This window comes from Macaca nemestrina, chromosome 12, assembly GCF_043159975.1.
Source record: "Macaca nemestrina isolate mMacNem1 chromosome 12, mMacNem.hap1, whole genome shotgun sequence".
Taxonomy (NCBI): domain Eukaryota; kingdom Metazoa; phylum Chordata; class Mammalia; order Primates; family Cercopithecidae; genus Macaca; species Macaca nemestrina.
The window spans coordinates 13,859,911-13,877,258 of NC_092136.1; the positions used below are offsets into that span (position 1 = coordinate 13,859,911).

General features: G+C 39.5%; 1 protein-coding gene across 1 annotated transcript; it reads right to left on the minus strand.

Moving 5' to 3' along the window:
• Positions 1–861: 861 nt before the first annotated feature.
• LOC105464614 (membrane spanning 4-domains A2) lies at positions 862–11,386 on the minus strand. Its single transcript, XM_011712634.3, has 7 exons — positions 11,244–11,386; positions 10,243–10,372; positions 9,595–9,729; positions 7,264–7,320; positions 6,549–6,710; positions 6,020–6,118; positions 862–4,177 (listed from the first exon to the last, which is right to left on the minus strand). The coding sequence occupies exons 1-7, from the start codon at positions 11,297–11,299 to the stop codon at positions 4,079–4,081; spliced, it is 738 nt and encodes a 245-aa protein (XP_011710936.2). The 5' UTR covers positions 11,300–11,386; the 3' UTR covers positions 862–4,078.
• Between the last annotated feature and the right edge of the window lie 5,962 nt (positions 11,387–17,348).

The following is a 17,348-nucleotide window of genomic DNA, read 5'->3' on the forward strand; positions in this document are numbered from 1 at the left end:
TTTAAAAAACAACAACAACAAAAACTAAGATAAAATACAATGCTGGAACTCCCAGATAGAAGCTATTTGGAGATATAAGTTCAGCTCACTTAACTATTTGTGGAGTGAACAGAGGTTTTTCAGTGGAGGGAAATACTCATGTAACACAGAGAGATACTGACAAGGGACCCTCACACCTCTTGGATATATATATTTACCCCAACACTCTAAATCAAGTTACAATTAAAAATATGGTACCCTGTTTCATTAGTTGTTTATATAAGTAGATCCATGTCTATAGCAAGAATTATTACCTATTATTTACCTATAATGGGAATAATATGGGAAATTTTATTTCTAAGAAAAATTTTTAGGAAAAAAACACATTTTGATTAGCATTTGTCAGAGGGATTTAGAGAAATATTATTGTTCCAGGTGTCTTGCTACACCACATACTTCTTTACCCCAAGTGGAGAGCTGCTCCTTTGAAAATATGTCCACCAAATAGTTCTGATTGCTGTTGCTATCTCAACCACAAACTTGGTAATTGTGATTACCAAAAATTCTAAATATTTAAAAACTACAGAATATAGGAACAGAAAGACCAGTTGGGAATCTTTTGTTCCAAATTTCTCATTTTCAGATGTAGAACCTGAGGTTCACAAGGAGAAAAAACTTTCTCAAGTTTACATAGCAAGTAAGTAAAAGTGAGGACTGACTGGTCAAATGTGACTCATGCTCCAGTTTCCTTTCAACTCTATTCCATCAATTATTGACAAAAGATGGTTGGTGATTGTTCCTACATTCTGTTTTCTGGCTATGGGTTGTTTATAGAGTGTTCTGTTTGATAAAGGGCTGATGAAAAGGAGGACTTCAGAAACCACTCTCAGTCTTTGGCATCATTTTATTGATGCCTTAGTTCCCCATTATCTTAGATAAGTCCCTCAATCTTGTATGCCAACACAAACAGATAAGAAATCAAGTTACATTATTCCAATTTATTGCACAAATACAGGCAATTGAGAATACATAAGGAGATCACAAGCACACTAATAATTAATGATACAATACTGCATCGTGGGATAGAGTAGTTATGGAGGGAGAAATTAAGGCTGGATGAAAAGGTGTGCGTTCAGTGGTCTTCATGGAGAAGATGACCTTGAAGTTGAAATTTAGAAAGACAATTTGGGGCAGTGATAGTGTGAAGAGAACCCCAGCATTGTGCTCTGTGTCTGCCTGGGGTGGGCATACTATAAATGGCAGGCAGGGTGGGAAAACTCTCAGTTAGATCTTGAGAAAAAATTCATAAATTGTGTGTTGCGTATAAGAAATATGTAGTCAATGATGAAAATATAAATTGGGTGAAATGAAAGAGAAATACTATACAACTGTAAAGATAGATTGGATCCACTCCTAGAGGTTCTGGTAAACCAGGTTTAAGTGTCTGTATGTGAACGTCCATGCCATGGAAGGGATGTAATTAATACCCACAGATGATCAAGAGTAGAGATGCAGCTCAGCATGATACACAGTGAAAGGGTAGGGTTTTTTATTCTGCTGTCAAAGTTGGAGAAACAAAATTTTATTTTAGAAAAATGAGAATGGAAAACCTCAGGCCCTACAATTAAATAAAGCATACCAAGTCACTTAATTATCTGTTGTGTGATTGTCATGATCACTTACATAATCTAGTGAAATTAACATCTACCTGTCTGTCACCTTTTAATCTTGGCATCCTCAATACATAAAATGTAATTAATTATTTCATTAATTGTGACTAATACTCTCAGACTGATTTTTTTCAGTCATTCTACAGGACTCTTAGGCTAAAAACACAAACGATCTTTTCCTTCTTTTATAAACAGAATTTTTTCTTCGCTTGCTTTTCTTCACTACCTTCTATTCATAATCAACTATCTTATTTCTCACATATGCCCCCATTCTCTGTCTCTAAAGGTCTTTGCAAATGTTTTATTAATTTACTCATCACGATACTCGTGTGTGGAATTTCTCAGCACCTTCTGCATTCATTCACTATTGCTATTTTCTCTGCCCCATATTCATGCCTTAAGTGGATTGCTTATCACTGCGGACTTTTCTCCTGCCCAGGCCTACAGATACTGTCTCTGACGGTTACTTATTGTCTCTTTATCTAATCTTTCTCTATTTTGGGCTACCTGTTCTCTACGGTTTCACAATGCATGTTTATGACTAATTATTTTATCTTCTTTTTTTTTTTTTTTTTTTTGAGACAGAGTCTGGCTCTGTCGCCCAGGCTGGAGTGCAGTGGTGCGATCTCGGCTCACTGCAAGCTCCGCCTCCCGGGTTCACGCCATTCTCCCGCCTCAGCCTCCTGAGTAGCTGAGACTACAGGTGCCCGCCACCAGACACGGCTAATTATTTTGTATATTTAGTAGAGACAGGGTTTCACTGTGTTAGCCAGGATGGTCTCAATCTCCCGACCTCGTGATCCGCCCGCCTCCGCCTCCCAAAGTGCTGGGATTACAGGCGTGAGCCACTGCTCCCGGCCTATTGTATCTTCTATTCTAGATTTTTATCCTTAGTTTTTCCCTCCATTTATAGGCATGTGAAGTTTAACTTAGCTTCATCTCTATCTTAAAATAATTCTCTTACAGTGTTAACTTGCTTCATTTAATAATGATTTCTCCTATAATGACACTAAACCTCTGTCAAATTTTATCTTTACCAGAATTCTGTATTGAATGTCATCAGGCCCTCGATGGCTGCATTTCCCTTTGTCTCCCCAAAATGAAAGTCTAAAAATGAGCTTAATTTAGGTCTAGTTGTACTCCTCCTCCACTTTTCATATTTCTGACTTTTTATCTTTATCTTTTTCTTTTTTTGAGATGGAGTCTCCCATTGTCACCCAGGCTGGAGTGCACTGGCACAATTTAGGCTCACTGCAGCCTCTGTCTCCTGGGTTCAAGCAATTCTCCTGCCTCAGCCTCCCAAGTGGCTGGGACTACAGATGCCCGCCACCCCACCAGCTAATTTTTTTTTTTTTTTTTTTGTATTTTTAGTAGAGATGGGGTTTCACTATGTCGGCCAGGCTGGTCTCAAACTCCTGACCTCGTGATCTGCCTGCCTTGGCCTCCCAAAGTGCTGGAATTACAGGCGTGAGCCTCCGTGCCTAGTCCTTTTTATCATTTTTTTCAACATAACCAGTGTTCTCCTTTCATCTTAGACTCAAACACTTAATGTATTAGTCAACCAGTTGCTTGTCTAACTTTATTCTTTAATTTGTTAACAAAGTCTACCAGTTCCTCTTTTTCTACACGTTTTAGATATAACCATTATTTCCATTTCTACTCACTTTATTTCAGCTCAGCTCTTAATTTATTCTTCTTTTTTTCACAAATGTCTCACTAAATGATCTCCCCACTTACAATTTCCCTGTTTTTACCTATCTACCTCCCCAGACAATGGGTAACTTAATAAAATTCCCCACTTCCTACTTATCAATCTGCAAACATTATCTAATAATACCATGCCAGTGAATGTGCTGGTGATTTAGGCAATTATACAGATTTTTATAAAACTTCATGCAATACATTGCAAGAATGTATTATTGACTGGTGGTAAAATATTTGCATAGAAAGTTATATATAGTGTAAGTTATATATATGTGTGTGTGACTGTGTGGGTATGGGGGGGTGGTACAAACCATGCCCAACTGTAACTATTAGGAATGCTAAAAAAAAAAAAAAACCATAAGAACCAAATATTATGAAACTGTCAAAGTTTAACTCAACTTTCAGCCAGCCTTCTTGTGTTCTGTATTTGCACAGTTATAATCAAACAGTTAAATCTTGCTTATTACATGTTGACTTTCCAGCAGAGAGGTGTGTGAAGTCATAATATAAAACAAGAAAAATAGGAGTCTATCATATCTACAAATGGAAGGAGAATATTAAGGGGAACAGAAGCAACAAAAACAAAATATTCTCATCTGGCGAATAAATCTAATGTAAAATTGGCAGGCTGTGGAGAGAATAGAAATTTTTCCAGTAGCCCCTTAACAAGACCTTGGCCTTCTGGATTCTTGGCTGTGAATCAGAGTGTTCTGGACATGTGATTCTTATGAATCAGTGGGAGGAGACATTTCCCCTTGATCTTCCAACTCACTGTAAATAGCTGAATATATGTTTAATTCTTCATAAACACGATCATCTGGAACCTGATAAGGGAAAAATCATTTCATATCAATCACCACAAATTTCCCATCCCTAGAAGTCTTGCTCAAGAGACTTATCTCATCTACTTTTGTCTTTCTGACTCTCACACTCTCTGTCATTACTCTCTAATTATTTCTTTCAGTTCCAGAAAACCAAACCAGACTGGCTGGCTAAGTGGGCCCAAAACAAATCATGTCAGTCGATGACAAGTTGGTGAGGTTATTCCTTAGTATATCTGCAGTCTTATTTATCTATCTTTGGAAGAGAGTGATTTTTTTTTTTTTTCTTTTGAGACGGAGTCTCACTATGTCACCCAGGCTGGAGTGCGGTGGCCACAATCTCGGCTCACTGCAACTTCTGCCTCCCGGGTTCAAGCAATTCTCCTGCTTCAGCCTCATGAGTAGCTGAAATTATAGGCGTGCATCCCCATGCCCTGCTAAGTTTTGTATTTTTAGTAGAAACGGGGTTTCACCATGTTGGCCAGGCTGGTCTCCAGTTCGTGACCTCAAATGATTCTCCAGCTTTAGCCTCCCCAAGTGCTGGGATTATAGGAATGAGCCACTGGCCTGGCTACTTTTTTTCTTTTTTTTTTTTTAAGACCAATTCTGGCTCTGTCACCCAGGCTGGGGTGCAGTGGCATGATCTCGGCTCACTTAACCTCCACCTCTTGGGCTGAAGCGATTATCCTTCATCAGCCTCCTGGGGAGCTGAAACCTCAGGAACCTGCCAACACGCTGGGCTAATGTTTCCTTTTTTGTTTTCATTGTTGTTGTTTTGTTTTGTTGTATTTTTTAGTAGAGATTTGGTTTCGCCATTTGGCCAGGCTGGTTTCGAACTCCTGACTTCAAATGATCCACCCTCCTCGGCCTCACAAAGTGCTGGGATTATAGGCGTGAGCCACTGTGCCCAGCCTGGAGGAGAGTGATTTTTAAAAGGTGGCTAGACTTAAATGCCTCAGGAAAGTGGACAGGTGGAGAGAGTATGTTTCATCCATCAGACCTGGGCAAGTACGTGAGCACCAGGTGCTAGTGGTTCTCATCAAAGGTATAATGGACTGGTGAGGCAAGTGGAAACAGTTGGTAGTCATGAATCAGAAAGGAAAGAATATTGAGGTTTTAGAGCAAGTTGGAAAGGAAAAGTCAAGAAATAAAGGAATAAAACAGAAACAGGAGGCCGGGCACGGTGGCTCAAGCCTGTAATCCCAGCACTTTGGGAGGCCGAGATGGGCGGATCCCGAGGTCAGGAGATGGAGACCATCCTGGCTGACACGGTGAAACCCCGTCTCTACAAAAAAAAAATACAAAAAACTAGCCGGGCGCGGTGGCGGGTGCCTGTAGTCCCAGCTACTCAGGAGGCTGAGGCAGGAGAATGGCGTTAAACCGGGGAGGCGGAGCTTGCAGTGAGCTGAGATTCGGCCACTGCACTCCAGCCTGGGCTATAGAGCGAGACTCCGTCTCAAAAAAAAAAAAAAAAAAAAAAAACAGAAACAGGAATAGGCGGCTACTTCTGGGGCAGAAAACAAGGCCAGATACCTGGGTGGTTTCCTCACAAGCCTCCTGCACATTTGTCTCTCATGCTCCACACACTTTAAGGCATCCATATTTTCTAACATTATACAGATCCTATTTTCCCAACCCTCATTCAGAGGGATATACTATGAAATGTGTGCTACTTATGAGTATAAAATGTGATTTAAAATCTGAGATTTGGAAACCAAAATAATAAAACTTGGAGAAACTATTTTCTGGAAGAAATGTTTCAGAAAACCCAGCCCGTATTTTTAAGGAATAAAGCTCCAATTCTTTAACCCGTCATTCAGGATTTTATATCAGGCTTCTACCTACCTTATTTCCTTTGAGTTCTTCCCCAGCTCCATAGATGGTGAGTGACAGAGCACTACCAAGTCCCAGAATGGTGAGAAACAGCATCAACACTACCATTTCCTATTGAACAGCAACAAACGATAAACAAAGAGTCACATGGTAGGTGCCCCAAAAGTTTATTTTCTTATAGCATCTCCTGCTTTCATCTCCCCATCATCTGACCAGTCCTTCTAAAGTGACACACACACACACACACACACACAGAGAGAGAGAGAGAGAGAGAGAGAGAGAGAGAGAGAGAGAGAGAGAGAGAGAGACACAAGAAAACCCAGAGATGGTTACTTGTAGTAGGTAACTTTAACCCCAAGGAATTTGCCTGGGTTGAGGGGAGCGGGCAGCCAGCATCTCCCTGGACTGTGTGAACTTACAGAACACTATACCATGTAATGGAAGTTACAGAAAAGGATGGTGTTTATGGAACAAGAAAAGAGGGCTTCTTACTTACATTAGGACCCAGAATCTTAGTCTTCCCACACAAAATAATACATACAGCGGAAAAGGAAGCCATAAAGCACTTTTCGGTCCCAAAATATTTCTGGCAACTGTGGATGTGGATATAAGCCGAGCTCTTCTTCAGGTTGATGATCAGGATGGTAATTCCTGTTGCCCCAGCTATGCTGCTGGCAGTGTTTGCTCCCAGGCTTCCTCTCGCCTGATGATAATAAGGAACACTCAGACCTGGGCCTGCACTTACTGGCACATTCAATAATCCTATCTTCATTTCAGGGCTGGATGCATTCAGTAAATTCCACATTGCTTCCAAATTTTGGTTAAAAAGGGAAGCCGGGAAAATGGCCACATTGTTTAATGAGCATATATTTCTTTCTCGCTGGACTGCATTCAGGAACCACATGGACACATACGGTCTTTCCTCAATTCTTCTTCTTAATTGAAAACTAATTATTTATTTGATCATGTGAACATACCTACAAGGACAATGCCAGTGTGGGGACACTTTTTTTTTAGAACGAGCATCAAGGTAAACATAAACTTCATTGTATGTTAAATGGTGCAATTTATGTTTCTACTGATTATATCCAACTTCTGTTGCAAAAAGCCCCAGAACACAAAATAGATTGAAACAAAGTCATATATCCACATCCACTAGTAATACAGGAGACAAAGACATGTTTTCCTTAAGACTCCTCAAACTCCATTCTTCTTACCTTTTCAAAGAGGGACAAAGACAGAAACAGGCAACTCACCAGATATGTTGCATTTCTCCTTTCAGATAAAATTGACAAAATTCCAGAAATAGAAAACTGTTCAAAAAGGAGGAAAAAAAGAGCCACAATGAGTTTCTTGTTTTCAATGTGTCCTTTTTAACCCCATCTTCCAAACATAGGTACAATTTGGGGTACTTGATAAAGTTACTTAGTAATGTCACCTGTGAACCCAGTATTTCCTTATTCTTAGTTTCTGTAGAGTGCTCCTCAAAAGTAAATGTGTGTACGAATAAGCCTGGGTGTAGTGGCTCATGTCTGTAATCCCAGCACTTTGGGAGGCCGAGGTGGGGGGATCACCTGAGGTCAGGATTTCGAGACCAGCCTGACGAATATGGCAAAACCCCGTCTCTACTAAAAATACAAAAATTAGCCAGGCATGGTGGCCTGTGCCTGTAGTCCCAGCTATTAGGGAGGCTGAGACAGGAGAATTGCTTGAACCCGGAAGGTGGAGGTTGCAGTGAGCCAAGATCATGCCACTGCACTCCAGCCTGGGCGAAAAGAGTGAGACTCCATCTAAAAGAAAAAAAAGTGTATATGAATCATGTGAGGGTCTTGCTAAAATGCAGATTCTTATTCATTAGGTCCTGGATGGAGCATGAAATTCTTCATTTACATGAGACTCCCAGGAGATGCTAACCCTGACAATGCAGGGGTTACTCTTGGAGCAGCAACGTCCAGCAACATCAGGGGCATGAATCTGTTAGACCACCACTCTCATTCTATTGCAATTGTCTATTTGTATGTTCATCTTCCATCAGCTCCTCTAGGCAAGAAACATGTGTTTGTGGCATGCATATTTCCAGAGTTTGACATATATCATGTGAATATAGAGTAATTATGAAAATGTACATGATGATATTTTTACCAAACATTTACATATTTGATATAAATATAAGTCAATAGCACAAATTCAAAGCAATCTCCTAAAGACTCAGATTGTGAGTTTGATGGGTTGAGAGACACCTAATAAGCTGTGTTTGAAATAAAAAGACAGTAGAGACAAGTTTCAATTATAACAGAAGTAGAGGTTCAAGGAGAGTCCTGAACAAGTCATCTGAGCACTAAGGATTTAGCAGAATGCAAAGTGAATGTGATATAGTTTAGAATTAAAATATATTCTCATGAATGAAGTATCGATATAATGAAAAAACATGAATAATCTCAAAATAACTGTGCAGCGAAGGAAGACAAACAGTAAAGAGAACATACTTATATAAAAAATGCAAGTTAATTTATATTCACAGAAAGCAGATCAATGGTTTCTTGGGGATGAGAGGAGAAGGAGTGGAGGGAGGAAGAAAGAATTACAAAGATATACAGGGAAGCTTTCGGAAATGATGGATACATACATTGTATTAATGTGGTGATGTTTTCGTGTGTGTCTATGTGTGTCAAAGGTTAGCAAATTGTACACCTGAAATACTTGCAATTTATTATACGTCAATTAGACCTTTAAAAAGTTAGATACCTTATTATCTCACTCATCCACCTGTTTTTCCACATAGAACAATGAGTAAAAGAGATACCACGAGAAAAATACCTAAAAGTTTCTAGGGCATGGAAGGTCACCATGTGCCCATTGATTTTAATTTTTCTCACCCCAGCAATCTCTTTCCTCATTTTTCATGAAGAAAACTTTATTTTCTATTATTATTATTTTGAGACAGACTTTTGCTCTTATTGCCCAGGCTGGAGTGCAATGGCTCAATCTCCGCTCACTGCAACCTCTGCCTCCCAGGTTCAAACAAGTCTCCTGCCTCAGCCTCTCAAGTAGCTGGGATTACAGTCATGCACTATCACACTCAGCTAATTTTTTATATTTAGTAGAGACGAGGTTTCACCATGTTGGCCAGGCTGGTCTCGAACTCCTAACCTCAGGTGATCCACCCACCTCAGCCTCCCAAAGTGCTGGGATTATAGGCGTGAGCCACCGTGCTCAGCCTCTGTTATTATTTTTAGATGACAGATAAAGCCATATGTAGTTATCATATAACTTTATTGATGAATAGTGCTAGAGGTATGTTCTTGGAGTTGGATTCTGAAAGTTTAGGTTCAGTTACTATCAGCCAAGTGTCCCTTAGGCAAGTCATTTAACTTGAATTAGATTCAGGTTTCTCATCGGATAAAACTGTGGGCTAAATGTTTAACCCAACGTTAATTATAAAAAGAATGTTTTGTTGTTGTTAATGAGCATATCTATGTTAGGAATAATAAATATCATCTTAATACTGGAAATAACTGGTTAGTTCTTAGCAAGAGAGAGACCTATGTTCAGTGTTATTTCAGAAACTATTATAGATATATACTCACAAATATGGCTCCCCAGAATGGATAACCTGCTTTAAATGATGAAAAAATGTCTCCCTCAATGTGTGAAATATCAAGTACAGAGCAGACAACTGTTCCAAAACACAGGCATATCATACCGATCAGAATTTGTGTTACCTATAGAAAAACACATGAATTTCATGAAAATCAAAATATTTTCCCAAGATTGTATCATTTTTTAATAATAGAGGCCGAACATGAGAAACTGCTTTAGTGTCCTAGACTGTCCTGAGAAGGTGATCCACACGTAAGATTTTCCAGGATACCCTGGCCACTATAGGAATTGATACAAGCACTACCTAACGCATGGATGGCCAATACTTTCTCCATGCGCCTTTACGTATGTAGTCATGTTGAACATCAGTAATTGTTCTTTACATCTAAGTAATGATAAAGATGATGAATCCTTCACTCCTATTGGCCATTCTCATCCTAGCAATTTAAAGTCTTTTTGAGGAAATGCTTCTCTGTTCCCAAAAGGGCCCAGTTAGTATCAACTCTTTATCTACCATGTTTTTTAGAGGACCTGCCACCTCTCATGAATCCAAGTGGGAAAACAGTTGATGCAACTCAGTATTCTTTTCTAGACCCAACCCTAACTCTAGTCAAAGTTGGAGGAGGCTCACTCACCCCCAGGAACTCCTGCTCTTTTTTCAAAACTGTCAGCCATGTATGCTGTGGTGGGGATGAGGCCGACTTCGGTAGTCCGCCTGAAGATTCTTCCTGGGGAGATACTGCCAAGACTTCAAATGCAGGCACACTGTGAAATTTAAAAGCAATTCAATCATAAGAACATTCTCTAACTCCCTGTGCAACATCCTCGACTGACAGAAAGGGGAGTTTTGTTTATTTTTTCAAAGCCATCCTGTAACTCAAATCTTCATTGTAATCACTAAGAAACTAAAGCTCAGAGCATCCAAGTAAGTGACCAAGAACACCTGAACGCTATCCAAGTGATTAGATGGGACAAAATGGAGCAAAATCCATGCCAAATTTTCCTATTCTTAATCCAGTGTTACTTTCAAGTTCTTTCTCATTCATCTATGTTGATAAGTAAAACTGAAAATAAACACAGTTACCTATGCATCTCACAATCCTTTTAACATAGAAATGTATCTGAATATATTATGTCAGTAACAAACCCCAACTTCATGTACACAGAATGCAATGAAGGGATGACTTTGAATGGCTAGATGGGACTCTTACTATTTTCATCTTCAAAGAAGCATCCCACAGCTTATGGATCATAAAGACCAACCAAGAAGCAGGTTATTTTATAAAGTATTTACAAAAGCATGTGTGAAGGGTATGTGTCCCGCAGCACATATCAGACACAGAAGCAAGAGATCTACATACCTAGTATGAACTCTCCTGTCTCATACCCAGAAAATGAGCTTCTAATGTGAGAAAATCTGTTACTTCCACTTTACAAGCTGAGTAAAAATGTTCCTCTTCAGGGAGAGAGAATCTCTTGGAAAGTACGGCAAGTAGCTTCCTCATACCCAATATATTAATTAAACTAGATGAATCCATGCCTAAATCAATAAAGTTTCATCTCCTAAGCACTGTGACTATGACTTCCCCTGCTGCTAAGTGACTGAGAGTAGAAAAAAATAATACCCTATACCTACCTGGACGGCTCTTGTGGGAGAGAAAGATTTGCTCTCCTACTATTTTCCGTGTCCATTTTTTCATTAACTGAGCTATCCAGGAGTAAAGAATATTGTTATATTGCGACTTGGTGGATTTCCTCTTGCTGCATGCTCTGAATAGGCAGTTGAAATGGGTTAACTCATGACATTGATGATTATCTTTATACATATGTCATTTGCCAGACAGATAAGTTTCCTGGCTGATTAAGATCAACAGGCTTTTACTTGTAATGAATAGAAAAATTGAGAAGTCTACTAAATAAAGACTCATATGAAATAAGAAAATTTGAGACTCCTGGAGCATAATTTTGCCTGAGACTAGCAGGATTTACAGAACCTGAAAACGAGACATTTTACTAGGAGTTGAGAAGGTGAGAACGAACTGCAGAAAAGAAAGAGATGTGCCCTTCTTCTGGAATTTTCCCCCCTTGTGTCCTAATTCAGCCATTTCTATGGCAGAAGTTATCCAACTGCACTTCTGAAAAGCTTGTCTTCCTTGTTTAAGGCATACTTGGTTTCACACATAGACCCAAAACTGAAGTGCTGTTTTTGTATGTGAGTGTGTGTGTGTTAGTCTCTGAATCTCCAGATCCGTCTATGATGTTAATATCTATCATCTCTCTCTCTCTTTCTGTCTTTTAGAAACTGTTTAAATGATTCTCTGCAGTAGATGGTCTTGGAAATACAACCAGCTGCATTGTAACTGCTGTGAACCATACCTGATAGTGCGTAAAAGCTAAGAAGACTCCCTTGTCTGCTAAATTATTAGACTGATGGTGCTTAGATCTTTACAGTGGCAAGAATGGGACAGTGAAAACACTGAGAGGCATGAACTTTATAACAAATCCCACGAGCAAATCTAAACAGCATTGGACTGAATGGTATGCCTAAGTTAGAATCAGGGCTAAACCATGTGATCATTGTAACACCATAAGTAGCTAGACCATAGCAAAATCAGTACAGATAAGATTCAGAGAAGGTTTTAATCTATTTTATTTCAGTTTATTTATAAACATAACCTTGAATGGCTCTTCAATAATATTTAAGATACTAAAAATCACACCTCTAATCATGTGTGGTTTTTTTGGGGGGAATGTGAAAAAGAAAATTTTTTTGTTGAAAGCTAAGATATTTACATAAACAGAGGATACTAAAAGACATATTTGTATAGCTTTTGTAGCCAAGTTTATTAACTCAGGTGTCATCTTCCCATGGTGTCTTCAGGAATTGGTGGACATAACCAAGGTGCTTTTGGAATTAAGGAATAGACATTACTCACTTACACGTTCATCCAAAAAGAACTTAATGTTCCATGCCAGGCACTGCCCTTATCACTGTGCATGCACAGATGAATGCCAAAATCCCAGGTCCTTCTAGTCCACAATCAAGCAGAACAGAACAAAAATAAATGATATATTATTACCCAATATGTTGGAGGCTAGAGGATGTTGGAACACATAGAAGGGTATAACAATTCTACCTGATAGGGGATATGTAGAGTTTCAGGGAAGGAATTCCCAGAGAAGGTAACATTTGAGTCCAGACTTAAAATTGAAATGATAGCATCAACATTTTTCTATTTGCTTGTTTTTCTTTTTTTTGAGACAGAGTCTCACTCTGTCACCCAGGCTGGAGTGCAATGGCACGATCTCAGCTCACTGCAGTCTCCGCCTCCCAGATTCAAGCAATTCTCCTGCTTCAGCCTCCCGAGTAGCTGGGACTACAGGAGTGTGCAGCTACACGCAGCTAAATTTTTTGAATTTTTAGTAGAGACGGGGTTTCACCATGTGGGCCAGGCTGGTCTTGAACTCCTGGCCTCAGGTGACTCATTCACCTCGGCCTCCCAAAGCGCTGGGATTACAGGAGTGAGCCACTGTGCCCAGCCACGAATTTTCATTTTATCGTTCTTTCTTTTTCTTTTTCTTTCTTTCTTTTTTTTTTTTTTTAAATGAAGTTTCGCTCTTATTGCGCAAGCTGGAGTGCAATGATGCCATCTCGGCTCACCGCAACCTCTGCCTTCTGGATTCAAGCGATTCACCTGCCTCAGCCTCCAGAGTAGCTGGGATTACAGGCATGCGCCACCACACCCGGATAATTTTGTGTTTTTAGTAGAGACAGGGTTTCTCCATGTTGGTAAGGCTGGATGGAACTCCCGACCTCAGGTGATCCACCCCCCTCAGCCTCCCAGAGTGCTGGGATTACAGGCGTGAGCCACCACACCCAGCCTTATTGCCTCTTTCTTAGTGAAATTTCCCCACACCTGCTGGGCAAAGTCCTGAAGTCATGGTTCTGTGTGGCGTTTCCTAGTAGTTTATAGTAGTTCATTATTTGTGCAGCAAATAATCAGGAATTGAAGTTGAGATTTAGACTGGAAACAAACTGAAGATGGTCTTTGGTGTTTTCACGCGATGCTATTTTGTGAGAATTGTCAACAGAACCTTGCAAAATGCAAATCAGAACCTGTCATACCTTATGGACTCCAAATTGTTTCCTATCCCAATTTTCACAACCACCTCCTTGCCCCTTCGTAAGTTACTTATTATCTTCTATGCCTACACTTTGGTTCCCTACAGTCATGTTTTGTCATCTTTCACAATAATAACATTGAAACATATGACAAAATGACTGGCTTTTTTGCTGAGGCAAAGTTATCAAGATGAGTTTTAACCATGCTGCTACCTGAAAGGAAGAGATAACAGAGTTAACACCCCTTCCCTACCATGTATCTTTCCTCCTCTAGCACGGTCTTTGCACACGTGTTTCACCCACCCCACATCTCTGGCTTCCTCTTTGACAAGCAAGGTTTCCTCTTTCAGTTACATACTAGATTTATTTCTTGAAACTTACAAAAAATTTGCTTTCGTATCCCACATGAGCAATTGTTTTCTCAAACTGAATGCTCTACATTGAGCATTGAAATAAAATAAATATGTATGAATTTGCATGTTACAAGTTGAAATTTATACTATCTCAGATTAAAGACTTAAAAGTAAAACCTAAAACCATAAAAACCCTATAAGAAAACCTAGGCAATACCATTCAGGACATAGGCATGGGCAAAGACTTCATGACTAAACACCAAAAGCAAATGCAACTGTTATGCCTAGACCGTTTATTCCCCGAAGAAGACTACCAGAGTCCAGAGTCAAAGCTAAGCAGCAAGGATCTTTATTACAGGTTCGAACCTGGAACTCTCCCTCGCTCGTGAAACGAGACGGGCAGGAGAGCTCCCCCACTGAGCTCCGAGCAGTGTTATATAGTCTAAGAAAAGTGGGCATAGAGTTATTATACAAATCAGATATATGATTGGCTAGTGTTTGAACAAGGCGATTTGGCTAACTATGATTGGTTCCCGCCATTTCTGATATTTTGGTTCAAACTTTGAGGCGGGAGAGCAGGTTTATGGCAGCAAGAGTTTATCTTACTTAAACACGTCTTGTGACCTTGCCTCAGAACTTACAAAATCTCTGGTATGTGCAAAACAAAATCTCTGGTACGTGCAGAAAACCAGGTACTCACAGAACTTACGAAATCTCTGGTATGTGCAAAGATTAGAGAGCAGAACAAGGGTGTAGCGGGTGGGGGGCGGGTACACATCTATCTTTGTGTCCTTTCACAACAAAAGGCAAAATTGACAAATGGGATCTAATTAAACTAAAGAGCTTCTGTTCAGCAAAAGAAACTATCATCTGAGTGAACTGGCAACCTACAGAATGGGAGAAAATTTTTGCAATCTATCCGTCTGACAAAGGTCTACTATCCAGAATCTACAAGGAACTTAAACAAATTTACAAGAAAAAAATAAACAACCCCATCAAAAAGTGGGCAAAGGATATGAACGGACACTTCTCAAAATAAGACATTTATGTGACCAACAAACATATGTAAAAAAGCTCATCATCACTGGTCATTAGAGAAATGCAAATCAAAACCACAATGAGATACCATCTTGCACGCGTTAGAATGGTGATGATTAAAAAGTTTGGAAACTGAACAGATGCTGGCAAGGATGCAGAGAAATAGGAACACTTTTAGACTGTTGGTGGGAGTGTAAATTAGTTCAACCATTGTGGAAAACAGTGTGGAGATTCCTCAAGCTTCTCCTTGGTGAAGGAATGAAAACACTGGGCTATAAGTCCAGCATTCTAATTTTTCTGGGGACTGCTGTGGCATTTGCTTCTGTCTTGCCTATCTCAGGCAAGGGCAGACAGGACCTGGCATACCCTAGACACATGGGCATCATTAAGAACAAAGGCTGCAGTTTGAATAGCAAGCTAGTACATGCCACATTCCCCCCTTCCATCTCAGGGCAAAGCAAATAAGCAAAACAAACACTGAACCACAACTGCCCCCTTTCCAAAAAAAAACCCCAGCTCCCTGAAAAGGGAAAGAAAAAGAGAGAACCGTATGTTCTGATTTTTCTGAGGGCTGCCCAAGGCACTGGCTCTGCCTCAACTGTCTTCCATGACTGGATGCTCTGTGTCCGGAGTAGGTGGAAGTAGGGCGGACAGGGGTTCAGCTGTCTCTAGGCAGCAGCAGCGCAGCGGGAAGCTGAGACTCTGTCCCTGGATCTGGCTGCTCAAAAGCTCCTGTTTATCTTGTAACTGAAGTTTTGTACCCTTTGGCCTAACTTCCCTCCTGTCCCCTGCTCCCTAGTCTCTGATAATCATCATTCTACTCTCTGCATTTATTAGTTCAATTTTTTTGGGGTTCACTGAGCTCATACAGTATTTGTTTTTCTGCGCCTAGCTTATTTCACTTAGCATAATGACTTCCAGTTCCATTCGTGTTGTCACAAATGGAAGGATTTCCTTCCTTTTTATCACTAAAAAATATATTCCACTATATATGTATTCCACATTTTCTTTATCTATTTATCTGTCCACGGATAGTTAGGATGTTTTCATATCTTGGCCATTGTAAATATTGCTGCAATGAACATGGCAGTGCAGGTATCTCTTGAGCACACTGATTTCAGTTCCTTTGGATATATACCAGAAGCGGGATTGCTGGACCTATTTTTAACTTTTGAGAAAGCCCCATACTGTTTTCCCTATGGCTGTACCAATTTATGTTCCTACCAACAGTGTACAAGGGTTTGCTTTTCTCTATACCCTGGTCAACACTTGCTATCTTTGGCCTTTTTGATAATAGCTGTTCTAACAGCTGTGAGGTGATAGCTCATTATAGTTTTGATTTGTATTTCTCTAGTAATTAGTAATGTTCAGCATGTTTTATATAGCTGTTGGCCATGTGTATGTCTTCTTTAGAAAAATGCCTGTTCAGGTCATTTGCCCATTTTTAAAAATAAGGTTATGTGGTTTTTTTTTTCTTCTGAATTGTAGCAATTCCTTACATATTTTGCATATTTACCTTTTATCAGATAAATGGCTTGCAAATATTTTCTCCCATTCTATATATTGACTTTTCATTTGTTAGTTTCCTTTGCTATGCAGAAACTTTTTAGTTTGATGTGACTCCACTTATTTATTTTTGCTTTTGTCATCTGTGCTTTTGGCATCTTATCAAAAAAATTATTGCCAAGACCAATGTCAAGGAGATTTCCCTATGTTTTCTTTTAGAATTTTCATCATCTCAGATCTTACATCTAAGTCTCTAATTCATTTTGAGTTAATTTATGTAAATGGTATAACGGCCCAATATCACTTTTTTCCATGTAGATATCTAGCTTTCCTAACACCATCATTTTAGTCTCAAATTTTCCCAATTCTAAAATTGTCTTGATTTTGTATACTTGTTGGATTCCAAGCTCATATTATTGTCCAACTTTACACTGTTAATACCATTCTTACTGGGTTTCTTTTTTACATATTCACTTATGTACCAGCCCTCTCAAAACTGTTACTCATAATGCAGTCATAGTGACCTTTCAAATTGGCATTATTAGTAGTATCACCATCCTCTGAAATCCATTCAATAACACCCATTGCTTTATGAAAGATTCAGTCTTAATTGGCCCACTATACCCTTCATGACTGGATTTCTGCCTTCACTTCTTCTCACCCTACTGCCTCCATATGAATAGATATATAGACATAGTCTTTTCCAGAATATCATATGAAA